At 42.0% G+C, this 16,233-nt stretch overlaps 1 protein-coding gene across 1 annotated transcript; it reads left to right on the top strand.

Moving 5' to 3' along the window:
* Positions 1-797: 797 nt before the first annotated feature.
* On the top strand, positions 798-16,215 carry LOC129832857 (adenylosuccinate lyase-like). Its single transcript, XM_055896928.1, has 11 exons — positions 798-1,020; positions 3,486-3,689; positions 5,426-5,470; positions 5,653-5,732; positions 8,337-8,555; positions 8,688-8,778; positions 8,915-8,984; positions 9,360-9,598; positions 13,668-13,757; positions 15,525-15,701; positions 15,909-16,215. The coding sequence occupies exons 1-11, from the start codon at positions 874-876 to the stop codon at positions 15,993-15,995; spliced, it is 1,449 nt and encodes a 482-aa protein (XP_055752903.1). The 5' UTR covers positions 798-873; the 3' UTR covers positions 15,996-16,215.
* The last annotated feature ends 18 nt before the right edge of the window (positions 16,216-16,233 follow it).

Here is a 16,233-nt window from a genome sequence, read left to right as displayed (position 1 = left end):
CAGAAGAGCCATTGTTTTTTCTTTTGAGTTTTGATGTTGAGTCTTTGCCGTACAAAGTGATATTAGGTTATCGTGTATGAGATTTTGTGCCGAATACATTACACTGTTACAGGTGTCAAGCTCATGGGCATGTGGCAGCAGTGTGTAGGAGGGAGGTTTGTAGATGTGAGAAGTGTGCAGAAGGGCATGAGACAAAGGAATGTGTAGCATTGGGGAAGGTAGTGGTATGTGTTAATTGTAGGGGTGCCCATCGGGCTGGGGATCAGAAATGTCCCATGTGAGAGAGGAAGGTTGAGGTTTCCAGGGTTAGAGTAGTGCAGAAGTTGTAATATGCTGAGGCAGTGAAGAAAGTAGAGGAAGATGGGTCAAGAGGGAGGGATCCTGAGAGGAGTGGTGTGAGGAGTAGATCTGTACAAGTACAGAGGAATAAATAAACTAGTGATATGTTTCAGTAAGATTGGATTTTTTTGCATTTATAGCAATGGTTATCAAGTCGCAGAAAATTGAGGTTGTGGTGGCAGCTGCAGAGAGGTATTTGGGTGTGGGAGACTTGACATCAGAAGAGTGACAGGGTGTGTTAAGTGGTGTCCCATCCTTTCAGGTTGTCAGCCTTAGTTAGGACTAAATAGATGTAAATAGTCGAGTAGGGTTGTGTTTTTCTTATTATATTTTTTTTTTGTTAGTGTTGTTAGATGGTAGGGTATTTGTTTATTTATTTTTTCAAGCAAAGTATAAGGGAGTTATACTCCAGTCTAGTAGATGGCGGTAATGCAAAATTTATTGAATGCCAACCGCCGTTAAACCTCATCGAAGAAGACGAGGTTTACTTACTTGTGTGCTGGCTGCCTGAGGCTTGCAACATACGTGTCAGTCATGGAAACACTTGAAGACAAATTTAATAAGTATCTTTCGCCGCTGGTGTCACGATATGCCAGCAAGGAAATGGCCTATAACTTCAGTGACAGGAAGAAATTCACAACGTGGAGGAAACTGTGGATCTACTTGGCCAAAGCTGAGAAGGTGTGCGCTCTAAATAGCCACTTAGCTAGCTAGCTGTAATCTTGGCTAGTGATCATGAATGAGTATGCATGTTATTTTAGTTATCTAGCTATAGCATGTTGCAGTAGCTATCTAGCTATAGTTTTCCAAATTATTTGTGCACTTTCTGCTACAAAATGAAGTCTATTTTAAGTTTGCGACCTTGAGAGATCCTTCTCAAGTCCTCTGCTCTAAATATAGGAAGACCTTATAGTAAATGAACAGCTTCAGAATATAACGGTACTGTATTTGCCTTACAAGACAGAAGATGCAAACCAAACAAACGAGCTAGTAGGATGCAGTGTCTTGTGATAAGCTGTGGAGTATTGATGCATGGTTGTGGATGTGACAATGCATGTAGTTATTCATCAACAGTACCCAGTTGTTGGCAAAGTCAGGAAAGTGACTGGGAGGGTTGGTAAAGTAAGTTACGCTAGTCAATCAACCTTGTAGAAGTCCCTCAGATATGTACCCCTATCTTCCATAATCTAGCCTCTCTTTAACTTGATGTCAGGGTTCCAAATCTCTTTCAGCTAGTTCAGGGACTGCACTGCAAATTCCAATATTCCACTGCAGTTGGCCTACACTGTTTGGAACCTGGATATGGATTTCCAGCCATTTCCACATGATAAACAAACCTACAGAGAGTGAAACCTGGATAAGAGTTGTCCAGCAAAGACCTTTTTAAGAGAAAAACACTAGGCTATTTTTGAAGACAAAAATGACTTCCACATCTTTTCTAATTTCCAGGGAGGCTGTGTGTTTGTAATTAACCTTACTATCAGACCCTCTGTCACATGCAACAGCTCAGCTGATCTGTTAGTGGAGGGGAAATGGACTACACAAATGTAAGGAATAAGGATATAGGCAGGGCCTAGCCTAGCCTAGCCTATGGGCAAAAAGTACAAAATACAGATATTTTGTATCAAAATAAATGACACAATTCTTAGACAAATATATTTGCAAGTAGCTGGCCCGAACAGCATAAACATTCTCGGTAATGGTTTTACATTGACTGTATTATGTTTTTGTTGAACTACCTTAGTTGAGCAAGTCCACTCTGGTAAGGGTGTCTGCTAAATCACCTTAATGTATATGTGAAAATGAACATACCAAAATGAACTACAAGGCACACAGTGTATTGTTTTGGGGCAGAGCTATTAGAATAATACTCAGCATGCTTTGCAATTGTTACAATTTGTATATTTAGTTAATTTAGTAAAATCAGACTTCTGATACCAATGCAGGGTGAAAGGTGGGCCACAAAATGTGAACCGCTATACAAAATGGTATAGAAAAGTATTTTGAAAATACAAATTGCAGTATTTTGAAAATACAAAATACATTGGGGTGTAGTTCAGCCCAGTGTAATTCAAATGACGAAATACTCAGAAGTAATTAAAATACGTATTTCAAATACATGTAACAGAAATACTGCATTTGGGGCTTTTTAGCAGCCACACACACACACACACACACAGAAAGAGCAGGGCTATGGTGGTGGAATCTGTCTCTTCTCACATTCGCTAGTCGCTACTATAGTCTTGTGCCCTCGTGAAAACGAATGTACAGACAGTGTTCCCATACAAAATGTTGTTTCGTCAGATTTCAAAGAGCGAGTTTGTCTCCAATGTCTCTCTGAAATCTGCTGGGGGGTGTTTGTGTCAAAAAATAGCCAGGCCAAAATGTCAAGGTAATAGGACACTAACCACCCTGAGAGTTAGCCTAGCCTCTTTACGCTCTTCACTCTCCTTCCTTGGCCCTAAATAACCCTTCTATGTTTTCAGATATGTAAGTTGCATGTGATATTAGTGGAAACTCCACCACTGCACTGCTTATAGCCTACCTATCCAGATTCAAGTAAAAAAAAACATTTAAGTGTTACTAACGGCTAAGGGGAAGGAATGTCGCTCGCTATTGTCATTAACACAGGGCCAAACTCCTCTGCTCTGCTACTCGAACAACACGTTCTATTTTTCAATGGTTTTAAATAGACCTACTACCATAACGAAGATTGTGCTGGAATAGTTTTCCTAGTTTCTGTGCGAGATAGATATGGAGCAAAGCAACCACCTCTAGCTATCTGTTTGAAAGTGATCTGAAAATGTTGACCCACTTTCTGGACAGTTCCACCACACATCCCATTGACACAATTGGCTTACTTTTATGATATAGTACCATACAATGTGCAACTACTGCAATGGAGCAACAATGTTTCAGCTTAATAAAAGCCAGAGAACACTTGATGAAGTAGCTAGCGCTTACACTGAATACATATCCCAGAGTATCAGTTAAAAACCTACAATGACAGGCTGCAGTGCTTTCACTACGCCTCCAGGGTACCAGCTCTAACTTTCTCCGCTCCTCTTGTCCTTCCTGTTGACCTCCAGGCTCTTGGTCTGCTCCTTTATAACTCCCATCTCCTCTTCTTATTCTCCCTTCTCCAGGCTCTTGGCCTGCCCGTCACCGACGCCCAGGTAGCAGAGATGGAGAGCCACGCTGAGGACATCGACTTTGCCATGGCGGCGGAGGAGGAGAGCAAGCTGAGGCACGATGTCATGGCCCACGTGCACACTTTCGCCCACTGCTGCCCCACCGCTGCTCCAATCATCCACCTGGGTGCCACATCCTGTTACGTGGGAGACAACACGGTAAGAGAAGCCCAATCCCAAATAGACCTCTAGATCTGAGATGGTTTGACAGGTGTAGGCATTGTTACTTAGCCTCTGGTAGACTAGGTGAAAGTTTCACTATATTGCTTATACCAATCAAATCCTCTTAGATTTCCACAAGGGCACAGGGCTTGGGGGATAATTTTGGGTTAGGCCATGTATTGTACATGCAACAGACTGCAGATAGTTACTTTTAGACCAAAAGGACAACGTTATTTTAGGATGAGTGCTTAATGGTTACGTTTGTTTCTCATGGGTATATATTAGAGGTCGACCGATTAATCGGAATGGCCGATTAATTAGGGCCGTTTTCATAATCGGTAGTCTGCATTTTTGGACACCGATTATGGCCGATTTACATTGCACTCCACGAGGAGACTGCTTGGCAGGCTAACTACCTGTTATGCGAGTGCAGCAAGGAGCCAAGGTAAGGTGCTAGCTAGCATTAAACTTATCTTATAAAAAAACAATCAATCTTAACATAATCACTAGTTAACTACACATGGTTGATGATATTACTAGTTTATCTAGCTTGTCCTGCGTTGCATATAATCGATGCGGTGCCTGTTAATTTATCATTGAATCACAGCCTACTTCGCCAAACGGGTGATTTAACAAGCGCCATCGTGAAAAAAGCACGGTCGTTGCACCAATGTGTACCTAACCATAAACATCAACGCCTTTCTTAAAATCAATACACAAATATATGTTTTTAAACCTGCATATTTAGTTAATATTGCCTGCTAACATGAATTTATTTTAACTAGGGAAATACTTTTGCGTTCATTGCACGCAGGGTATATGTCAGGGTATATGCAACAGTTTCGGCCGCCTGGCTAATTTGCTAGAATTTTACAAAATTATGACATAACATTGAAGGTTGTGCAATGTAACAGCAATATTTAGACTTATGGATGCCACCCGTTAGATAAAATACGGAATGGTTCCGTATTTCACTGAAAGAATAAACGTTTTGTTTTCGAAATGATAGTTTCCGGATTTGACCATATTAATGACCTAAGGCTCGTATTGCTGTTTGTTATTATATTATAATTAAGTGTATGATTTGATAGCGCAGTCTGACTTGAGCGGTGGTAGGCAGCAGCAGGCTCGTAAGCATTCATTCAAACAGCCCTTTCCTGCGTTTGCCGGGCAGCTCTTCGCTGTTTATCACTTCAAGTCTATCAACTCCCGAGATTAGGCTGGCAATACTAAAGTACCTATTACATCATCCAGTAGGTATATAAAATACAAATGGTATAGAGAGAAATAGTCCTATAAAAACAACCTAAAACTTCTTATCTGGGAATATTGAAGACTCGTGTTAAAAGGAACCACCAGCTTTCGCTATGCTCACCAGAGTGAGAGCACCGCCAGCATTCAAAAGTGACCAAAACATCAGCCAGGAAGCATAGGAACTGAGAAGTGGTCTGTGGTCACCACCTGCAGAATCACTCCTTTTTTGGGGGGTGTCTTGCTAATTGCCTATAATTTCCACCTTTTGTCTATTCCATTTGCACAACAGCATGTGAAATTTATTGTCAATCAGTGTTGCTTCCTAAGTGGACAGTTTGATTTCACAGAAGTGTGATTGACTTGGAGTTACATTGTGTTGTTTAAGTGTTCCCTTTATTTTTTTGAGCAGTGTATATACAACTTTGAGATTTCTATGCATAATGACTGTTATGCCTGCTGTTTTTTTTCCCCCCCTTCAGGATTTGATCATGCTTCGTGACGGTTTTGACATTCTCCTGCCGAAGGTAAGTTAGAATGGTTATAGACCAGGGAGGATTACTTCTACTACCCCCAGGCCAGCACTAGATACGGATAGTATGCTGTAAAGTTATGTGCAACTTGAAAATGTCTGAGGAAGTCAACCAAGTATGATCCTGTATATCCCTCATCACTTCCGTAAACTAAAAACACATTTCTGTCTTTATAGTTGGCCAGAGTGATCGACAGACTATCAAACTTTGCTGAAAAATACGCTGGTCTCCCCACCCTGGGTTTCACACATTACCAGTAAGTATGAACACCTCAGAAGGTTCTAACTGTTAACTCGAAATGACACGACAAGGTTCCAATTTAACAAAGTTTACTATACCGTATGAACACACTACAAGGTTAGCCATTCCACTCAAGGCTAGGTCCATCAACAACCAAACTTCCCGCGCAGGCGCACTCTTGACAGAGTGATAGGCCCGTAATAACAATCTTCCTCTTTTCTTTAAAGACAAATAAAACCTCAACAACATAATTCAAGTTCCCCATTACAAATGGGTTGTGTGACAGTTTTTATTTGTATTACTCAAGCTGCCACTGTCCATTACTGAGAGCCTGCTCCTTTTTTAGTGACAGTCAGCAAGCTGTTCCTTCCTCTGCTGGATTCTGTGGTCGACCATGTGCCGAAAAGCTATCTGAATTGCTCATTTCTGAAGATGTCATGATCAATAATTGCAATATTTTATTTTCAAACATGTAAAATGGATATGTACAAGTGAATAGTCATGGATGTGAGCTGATTTAAAATGATATACAATGTTATCCTATTAACTATTGGTAATGCCCTTTCAGAACCACTTGTCAAACAAAGATGAAAATGTATCAGGGTTTCCTTTTTATTAGCAATTTATACAGGTAATTGTGATATGTACCATAGAGGTCAAAGGTCAAGGTTATGTTCATCTGGGGGAGAAGAAAGTGTCTGATTGGTATCTGTGAATCTGAGCTTTTCAATGATATAATTAAAGGTGAGCATATAACTTGTATACTGACATTGTTGTATACCGACACATTTCCAACTCTAGGGACATATATAAAATTATATGTTTTTACCTTTATTTAACTAGGCAAGTCAGTTAAGAACAAATTCTTATTTACAATGACGGCCTACATGGACTTTCAAGGAAATCAAATCACTTTATTTGTCACATGCGCCGAATACAACAAGTGTAGACCTTACCGTGAAATGCTTACTTACAAGCCCTTAACCAACAGTGCAGTTCAAGAAGAGTTAAGAAAATATTTACCAAATAAAGTAAAGTAAAAAGTAACACAATAAAAGAACAATAACGAGGCTACAGGTTAGTTGAGGTCATTTGTACATGTAGGTAGGGGTGAAGTGACTATGCATAGATAATAAACAGCGAGTAGCAGCAGTGTACAAAACAAATGGAGTGGGGGGGGGGGGGGGGGGTTTGTCTTGGTGTGTTTGGACCATGATAGTTCGTTGGTGATGTGGACACCAAGGAACTTAACTCTCGACCCGCTCCACTACAGCCACGGCGATTTCAATGGGGGCCTGTTTGGCCCGCCTTTTCCTGTAGTCCACGACCAGCTCCTTTGTCTTGCTCACATTGAGGGAGAGGTTGTTGTGTTCTCTGACCTCCTTCCTATAGGCTGTCTCATCGCTGTCTGTGATCAGGGCAATCACTGTTGTGTCGTCAACATACTTAATGATGGTGTTGGAGTCATGTTTTGGCCACGCTGTTGTGGGTGAATGGCGAGTACAGGAGGGGACTAAGTACACACCCCTGAGGGGCCACAGTGTTGAGGATCAGTGTGGCAGACTTTTTGTGGCCTACCCTTACCACCTAAGACCAGGATCCAGTTGCAGAGGAAGGTGTTTAGTCCCAGGGTCCTTAGCTTAGTGATGAACTTTGTGGGCACTATGGTGTTGAACGCTGAGCTGTAGTCAATGAACAGCATTCTCACATAGGTGTTCAGGTGGGAAAGGACAGTGTGGAGTGCGATTGAGTCATCTGTGGATCTGTTGGGGCGGTATGCGAATTGCAGTGGGTCTAGGGTATCCAGGAGGATGCTGTTGATGCTGAGGATTCTTAGCGGGATTTTTTGTAAACGTCAGGATTAGTGTCCCGCTCCTTGAAAATGGCAGCTCTAGCCTTTAGCTCGATGCGGATGTTGCCTGTAATCTATGGCTTCTGGTTGGGATATGTACGTACGGTCACTGTGGGGACGACGTCGTCGACGCACTTATTGATGAAGGCGATGACTTAGGTGGTATACTCCTCAATGCCATTGGATGAATCCCGGGACATATTCCATTATGTGCTAGCAAAACAGTCCTGTAGTGTAGCATCCGTGTCATCTGACCACTTCCGTATTGAGCGAGCCACTGGTACTTCCTGCTTTAGTTTTTGCTTGTAAGCAGGAATCAGGAGGATAGAATTATGGTCAGATTTTTTCCAAAGGAAGGGCGGGAGAGAGCTTTGTATACATCTGTGTGTGGAATAAAATCACTATGAGACATTGTCAGCCTAAGTGAGTCCGACCAACCCCCCCCTAGCTCATGGACTATGTGCAATTGTGGATATATCCCATTTGTCTATGAACACTTATGTTTCTCTCAGATTAAAGAGTAAAGTATTCAGTGCTTCTGAGTCCACTTTAATCTCTCTGCCTTATATTTCTCAGTCTTCATCTTTCTGTTTTATTTTTATATGAATCTTTATTTTTCCCCTCCACATTTTATTTGAACTTTTCTTCTCCTCTCACCATTTTATATTATTTTCCACCTCTCTCATTTTCTTTTCATCTTTATCTCTCTCGCTCTCTCCCGCTCTCATAAATTCATATATATATATATAACCTACCTACCTCTACCAGGCCGGCCCAGTTGACCACAGTGGGTAAGAGAGCATGTCTGTGGCTCCAGGACCTGGCCATGGACATGCGGAACCTTCAGCGCGCCCGCGAAGACCTGCGTTTCCGGGGGGTGAAGGGTACTACGGGCACCCAGGCCAGCTTTCTGCAGCTCTTCCAGGGGGACCATGATAAGGTGGAGGATCTAGACAGAATGGTCACGGAGATGGCAGGCTTTAAAAAGTGAGTTAAATGTATAATTTATGTCAACAGTCTCTTGAGTTTCCTATTTGCCACACGGTTTGTCATTTGAGTACAAACAAATCCCTGAAATCCCTTTATTTTTTTTTCAATCCTGTACATTTTTCCTCCCAGGGCTTACATGGTGACTGGACAGACGTACAGTCGTAAGGTAGACATCGACTCCCTCTCTCCCCTGGCCAGCATGGGAGCCACCATCCACAAGGTTGAGATGAGATTTGACAGTTTGTTTTTCTTACTACCGTAAATCACAAGTCTGTCTATGGCGAAACAATGCCTCCTGGTGGTCTTTGACAGTAGTGGAATGACCCACTGGTAATATATTATACTCTCTTCCTCAGATCTGCACTGACATCCGCCTGCTGGCTAACCTTAAGGAGATTGAGGAGCCTTTTGAAAAGGAGCAGATTGGTGAGTCATATGAAGGAAATTGGTCCACTTCCTACCCAGGTATAAAGGAATCTAATGCCAAAACTAGGGTTAATATACTTTGTATTTCCTTGATTCCTCACATCCTCTCTCCTTACCTCTCAAAGCAGATTGGAGCAAAATATCAGAAGAACCTTCACCTCTGATCTTCTGCTCCAATGTACTTTGAGAAAGAGGCAAGGAGAGAGGATGTGAGGAATCAATAAATTACAATTGAGCCCTAGATTTCACTTTGATTAAGGCACCAACTGGTAAACCATCCGGATGGCTCAGAGTAAACAGCTAGTTTAAGCTATTTCCTAAATGCCAACCCATTGTTACTTGTCTGGGTCCCACTGACTGCCTCTCCCCCACTAGGCTCCAGTGCCATGGCCTACAAGAGGAACCCAATGCGTTGTGAGCGTTGCTGTAGTCTGGCCCGCCACCTGATAGCGCTGCTCGCTGACCCCCTCCAGACCGCCTCTGTCCAGTGGCTGGAAAGAACACTGGATGACAGTGCCAATAGGAGAATCTCTCTCCCTGAGTCTTTCCTTACCGCTGACATCATCCTCAGCACCCTGCAGAACATCACCGAAGGCCTGGTGGTCTACCCCAAGGTAAATTCCTTGGATTTATTAGATAATTCGAAGTAGTAGGCTTGTCCAGACAGAAATGAGTGAGGATAAAAACGCAATAAACCAGGAGGCTTATTTCCATTGTTGTCCTCATAAGGTATTATCACCACCATTTTAAACCTTGTCATTTCACGAGTAATGCACACACAACTGCACTTATCCCACAGTACGTCTGTTGGCTATAACACATCACAGAGGAACAACATTCAACTCAAACTGTCTTGTATGTTATGTAGGGGTGTAACGGCTGTGTGTGGAAGAGAGAGCGCTCCTCCTCCATCATCATTTAAATCTCCAGTCTGGGAACATTTTGGCTTCCCAGTAGATGCAAAAATGTATTGACCTTAGGAGGAAATCAACTAAATGTATTGAATTTATTAGGACATTAATTCATTTGCCCAAGAGGATGATAAGACATGAACAAAATGCACAAGTAATTCTTATTTTTTCTTCAACTTTCTGAAGAGGTAATGGCGCGAGAATGCCCCAGTCTGTGTATAGCTGTACACAAGGATGCTAATGACAACTGTCTTCTGGTAGATGGGAAGTCTTTCCCATAAACCTTCTCAATGAAATGTTAACCATAAAGTATGCTATGGACAGTGCTGTCGGAAAGTATTCAGACCCCTTGACTTTTTCCACATTTTGGTACGTTGCAGCCTTATTCTAAAATGGATTAAATAAAAATCCTCAGCAATCTACAACAATGCCCCATAATGACAGAGAAAACAGGTTTTTAGAAATGTTTGCAAATGTATTCAAATTAAAAACCGCTACCTTATTTACATAAGTATTCAGACCCTTTGCTATGAGACTCGAAATTGAGCTCAGGTGCATCCTGTTTCCATTGATCATCCTTGAGATGTTTTTACAACTTGATTGGAGTCCAGCTGTGGTAATTCCAATTGACTGGAGATGATTTGGAAAGGCACACACCTGTCTATATGAGGTCCCACAGTTGATAGTGCATGTCAGAGCAAAAATCCAGCCATGAGGTCGAAGGAATTGTTCATAGAGCTCTGAAACAGGATTGTGTCGAGGCACAGACCTGGGGAAGGGTACCAACTTATTTCTGCAGCATTGAAGGACCCATAGAACACAGTGGCCTCTCTCATTCTTAAATGGAAGAAGTTTGTAACCACCAAGACTCTTTCTAGAGCTGGCCGCCCGGCCAAACTGAGCAATCGGGGAGAAGGGCCTTGGTCAGGGAGGTGACCAAGAACCAGATGGTCACTGACAGAGCTCTAGAGTTCCTATGTGAAGATAAGAGAACCTTCCAGAAGGACAACCATCTCTGCAGCAGTGGCCAAACGGAAGCCATTCCTCAGTTAAATCACATGACAGCCCACTTGGAGTTTCCCTAAAGACTCTCAGACCACGAGAAACACATTATCTGAACTCTTTGGCCTGAATGCCAAGCGTCACATCTAGAGAACCTGGCACCATCCCTACGGAGAAGCATGGTGGTGGCAACATGCTGTGGCAATGTTTTTCAGCGGCAGGGACTGGGAGACTAGTCAGGATCGAGGCAAAGATGAACAGAGCAAAGTACAGAGAGATCCTTGACGAGAGCCTGCTCCAGAGCTCTCAGGACCTTTAGACCGGGGCGAAGGTTCCCTTCTCAACAGGACAACGACCCTCAGCACACAGCCAAGACAACGCAAGAGTGGCTTCGGGACAAGTCTCTGAATGTCCTTGAGTGGCCCAGCCAGTGCCCGGACTTAAACCTGATTGAATATCTTTGGAGAGACTTGAAAATAGCTGTGCAGCAACACTCCCATCCAACCTGACAGAGCTTGAGAGGATCTGCGGAGAAGAATGGAAGAAACTCCACAAATACAGGTGTGCCAAGCTTGTAGTATCATACACAAGAAGTCTCGAGGCTGTAATCGCTGCCAAAGGTGCTTCAATAAAGTACTGAGTAAGGGTCTGAATACTTCTGTAAATGTAATATTTTATTTTTAATAAGTTAGCAAACATTTCTAAAAACATGTTTTTGTTTTGTCAGTATGGCGTATTGTGTGTCGATTGAGGGGGGGGGGGGGCAATTTGATACATTTTAGAATAAGGCTGTAACCTAACAATGTGGAAAAAGTCAAGGTGTGAATACTTTCCGAAGGCACTGTATACCTGGCAGAATGATATCATGATTATTTGCATCAATTCAGTGATTTGTTCATCAAACTCTGCAATCACATGTGTGCTACATAAACACTGTTAACCAAACAAGGCACTTGCTGGTGTGCACGTTAATGAAAGGGTATCTACACCCAAAAAATGAAAATGTCTTTGTTTTTTGCCAGACCTAAAATGTGATTGTGGTTTAAGCATTGTTGTGGGCTTTAAACCTCCAATGTTGTTTTTTTCTATTAAAGTGATTTTGACAGTGGAAAATCAGAAACCTGGAAAAACAAAACGGAATTGGGCAAAAAATAAAGCCATTTTATTGGGCTCTACATTAGTGGCAAGAAAAAGTATGTGAACCCTTTGGAAATACCTGGATTCCTGCATAAATTGGTCATAAAATGTTATAGACAAACAGTCTGCTTAAACTAATAACACACAATTATGTGTTCATGTCTTTATTGAACACACCATGTCTGGTGTGAACTGCTCTCTTGAGGTCATGCCACAGCATCTCAATCGGGTTGAGGTCAGGACTCTGACTGGGCCACTCCAGAAGGCATATTTTCTTCTGTTGAAGCCATTCTGTTGTTGATTTACTTCGGTGTTTTGGGTCCTTGTCCTGTTGCATCACCCAACTTCTGTTGAGCTTCAATTGGCGGACAGATAGCCTAACATTGATAAACTTGGGAATTCATTTTTCCGTCATTGATAGCAAGCTGTCCAGGCCCTGAGGCAGCAAAGCCGCCCCAAACCATGATGCTCCCGCCACCATACTTTACAGTTGGGATGAGGTTTTGATGTTGGTGTACTGTGCTTTGTTTTCTCCACACATAGTGTTGTGTGTCCTTTCTAAACAAGTCAACTTTAATTTCAACTGTCCACAGAATATTTTGCCAGTAGCGCTGTGGAACATCCAGTTGCACTTTTGTACATTTCAGACATGCAGCAATGTTGTTGTTATTTTAACAGCAGTGGCTTCTTCTGTGGTGTCCTCCCATGAACACCATTCTTGTTTAGTGTTTTATGTATCGTAGACTCGTCAACAGAGATGTTAGCATGTTCCAGAGATTTCTGGAAGTCTTTAGCTGACACTCTAGGATTCTTCTTTTACCTCATTGAGCATTCTGCGCAGTGCTCTTGCAGTCATCGATGGATGACGGCCACTCCTAGGGAAAGTAGCAACAGTGCTGAACTTTCTCCAAATATAGACATTTTGTCTTACCGTGGACTGATAAACATCAAGGCTTTTAGAGATACTTTTGTAACCCTTTCCAGCTTTATGCAAGTCAACAATTCTTAATCTGAGATCTATTTAGTTCGAGGCATTTTTCACATCAGGCAATGCTTCTTGTGAATAGCAAATTCAAATTTTGTGAGTTTTTTTTTTTATAGGGCAAGGCAGCTCTAACCAACATCTCCAATCTCGTCTCATTGTTTGGACTCCAGGTTAGCTGACTCCAATTAGCTTTTGGAGAAGTCATTAGCCTAGGGGTTCACATACTTTTTTCCAACCTACACTGTGAACGTATAAATTATGTATTCAATATAGACAATAAAAATACAATAATTTGTGTGTTAGTTTAAGCACACTGTTTGTCTATTGTTGTGATTTGGATGAAGATCAGATCAAATTTGATGACCAATTTATGTAGAAATCCAGGTAATTCCAAAGGGTTCAAATACTTTTTCTTGCCACTGTATATGATCTATTCCTGGGTTAGTTTTGCATATTTTGCCCAAACTAAAATTAACTACAGTAACTTGGCAATTAATTTTCCTGCTATACCGAAACAACCGTGACCGCAATACGCACCGGAACCTGGGTTTGGTGAACCGTTACACCCCTAATGTTATGTATCCCTATAAAATTTTCATCTATCTCTTTCCCTCTCGCTTTCTCTCATCCTCTCGCTCTCTCTGTCAGGTGATCGAGAGACACATCCATCATGAGCTTCCCTTCATGGCTACAGAGAACATCATCATGGCTATGGTGAAGGCTGGAGGCAACAGACAGGTACGCACCCTTCTAGTACAGCATGACACCACAACCTATTAGAACAGAACGTGTTTCTCAGACTCCACGTTGCATAATGAGTCGCACGTTGCGTAATTAGTGTAGCGCGTCTATTCTATCAGTTTAAATTATAATTTAGCTGTGGTGGCGAGTGGAGATGCAGACCTCGATGCGTCTTCTGTTGTTACATGTGCATTTTGTACATTGGAGCAGGGTGAGCAAAGTTGATACATTGTGTCATTTCATCACCTGGTATAACCAAGGGCACAGGCCAGTCTGAGTAGGCTTTTCAGTTGCAAGTTCGCTGTCGTGTAGCCTCTGAGTGACATAGAGGAACAATGAAGCACCATTTCGCGACAGGCATGCTTGCAGCTTTACAGCAAAGAAAATGGCTCGTCTCTAGCTTAAAAGGTTAATAAAATATGGCCCATATTACTGGAGCAACTTTTTTTCTTCTTCCGGTGTCGATTTCATGCACATTTTAGATCATTTCACAAACCATGAGTCCCTTTTTTTAAACTAATCCCAGGTTGCTAATTATTAGTTTGATAACAAACGATGTTGTTCAGTCATGTCATGTTAACTAGCTGGCTAACAACCTGGTGACTTGACAGTAGGTCTAGTCAAATGTGATTGGCACGAGCAGAAAGGAATAGACTCTGCTATTTCTGATATATGCTTCAAAGGTAGGATTCATACAGGCCTAATGTAAGCATAAACTATACCAAAAATCGATCTCTTTCTGGTGCTCCTTAAATTCTGTTTGTCGCCTAATGCATTTAGTTTGGTGCCTAAGTTGTGAACTGTGTGTGTGATAGAGGCCGATGGATACTTGTTATTGTGACAATACTGCTTGCTACCTTCTGTATGTGTGCTTATTTTCTTAAACAGCACAATAACTGAATCAAATGACATTTTAATCCCCAGATTGCATGTATACTGAACTAAAATATAAACCCAAAAAGTGTTGGTCCCGTCTTTCATGAGCTGAAATAAAATATCCCAGAAATATTCCCATAAGCACAAAAAGCTTATTTCTCTATACATTTGTGCACAAATTTGTTTACATCCCTGTTACTGAGCATTTCTCCTTTGCCAAGATAATCAATCCACCTGACAGGTGTGGCATATCAAGAAGCTGATTAAACAGAATGATAATTACACAGGTGCACCTTGTGCTGGGGACAATAAAAAGCCACTCTAAAATGTGTAGTTTTGTCAAACAACACAATAACACATGTCTCAAGTTTTGAGGGAGCATGCAATTGGCATGCTGACTGCAGGAATGTCCACCAGAGCTGTTGCCAAAAAATGTAATGTTAATTTTTCTACCATAAGCTGCCTTCAACGTCATTTTAGAGAATTTGGCAGTAGGTCCAACCAGTCTCACAACCGCAGAACACGTGTAACCACGCCAGCCAGGACCTCCACATCCGGCTTCTTCACCTGCGGGATCGTCTGAGACCAGCCAGCCGGACTGCTGATGAAACTGTGGGTTTGCACAACCGAAGAATTTCTGCACAAACTGTCAAAAACACTCTCAGGGAAGCTATGCGAAGATGTGTCGCGCTACACGAGGCATATGGTGGTCACACCAGAAACCGACTGGTTTTCTGATCCACTCAACATCTGTGACCAACAGATGCATATCTGTATTCCTAGTCAAAATCTTTGAAATTGTTGCATGTTGCGTTTGTAATTTTGTTCAGTTTATTATTGTGTAATCACACAGTAACAGTTTCTCTCGTGTCTGTGTTCTTGCACCAGGACTGCCATGAGAAGATACGTGTGTTGTCCCAGCAGGCTGCAACCGTGGTCAAACAGGAGGGGGGGGACAATGACCTCTTGGCCAGGGTCCAGGCTGACCCCTACTTCGCCCCTATCCTGGGCCATCTAGACAGCATCCTGGACCCCAAGACCTTCATCGGCCGCGCCCCCCAACAGGTACTATACAGAACACATACCTTTGTTTTTCTCAACTCAGAGTTTTGTAATATAATTTTAAAATACCTGATGTTAAACAGATTTAGTACATTATACTAAGTAGTACATTATACTTATACTTTGTATTTAGTACATTATACAGCTTTTCTCCATGTACCTATAGTTGACGCAACCTAACTCATCATTCTCTCTCACTCACTCACTCAGGTGGCGAGGTTTCTCTCTGAGGAGGTACGCCCTCTGCTGGAACCTTACAAGGCCGAGATTGATGTCAAGATCGAGCTGGAGCTCTAAAACGGGGGACAATCCTGACCTGTAAAACGACTAACCAAAATACTTAAACTGACCCTTAATTTAACCCTGACTTAATTTAAACAAATTCTGAAATATTGTTTCGCAAGTCAAGAGTGGCCTTTTCACTAAAACAAACACATACTGTTACACAACAAAATAAACCTCTTCATGACTGACATTGCATGTTTTACTGTAAGACAATAAAAGACTGAAATCAGAAGTCAGTGAGTTTGTAATG

Source organism: Salvelinus fontinalis, chromosome 34, assembly GCF_029448725.1.
Source record: "Salvelinus fontinalis isolate EN_2023a chromosome 34, ASM2944872v1, whole genome shotgun sequence".
Taxonomy (NCBI): Eukaryota; Metazoa; Chordata; class Actinopteri; order Salmoniformes; family Salmonidae; genus Salvelinus; species Salvelinus fontinalis.
The sequence above is the reverse complement of the archived record's forward strand: the minus strand, read 5'-3'. Positions and strand labels throughout refer to the sequence as shown.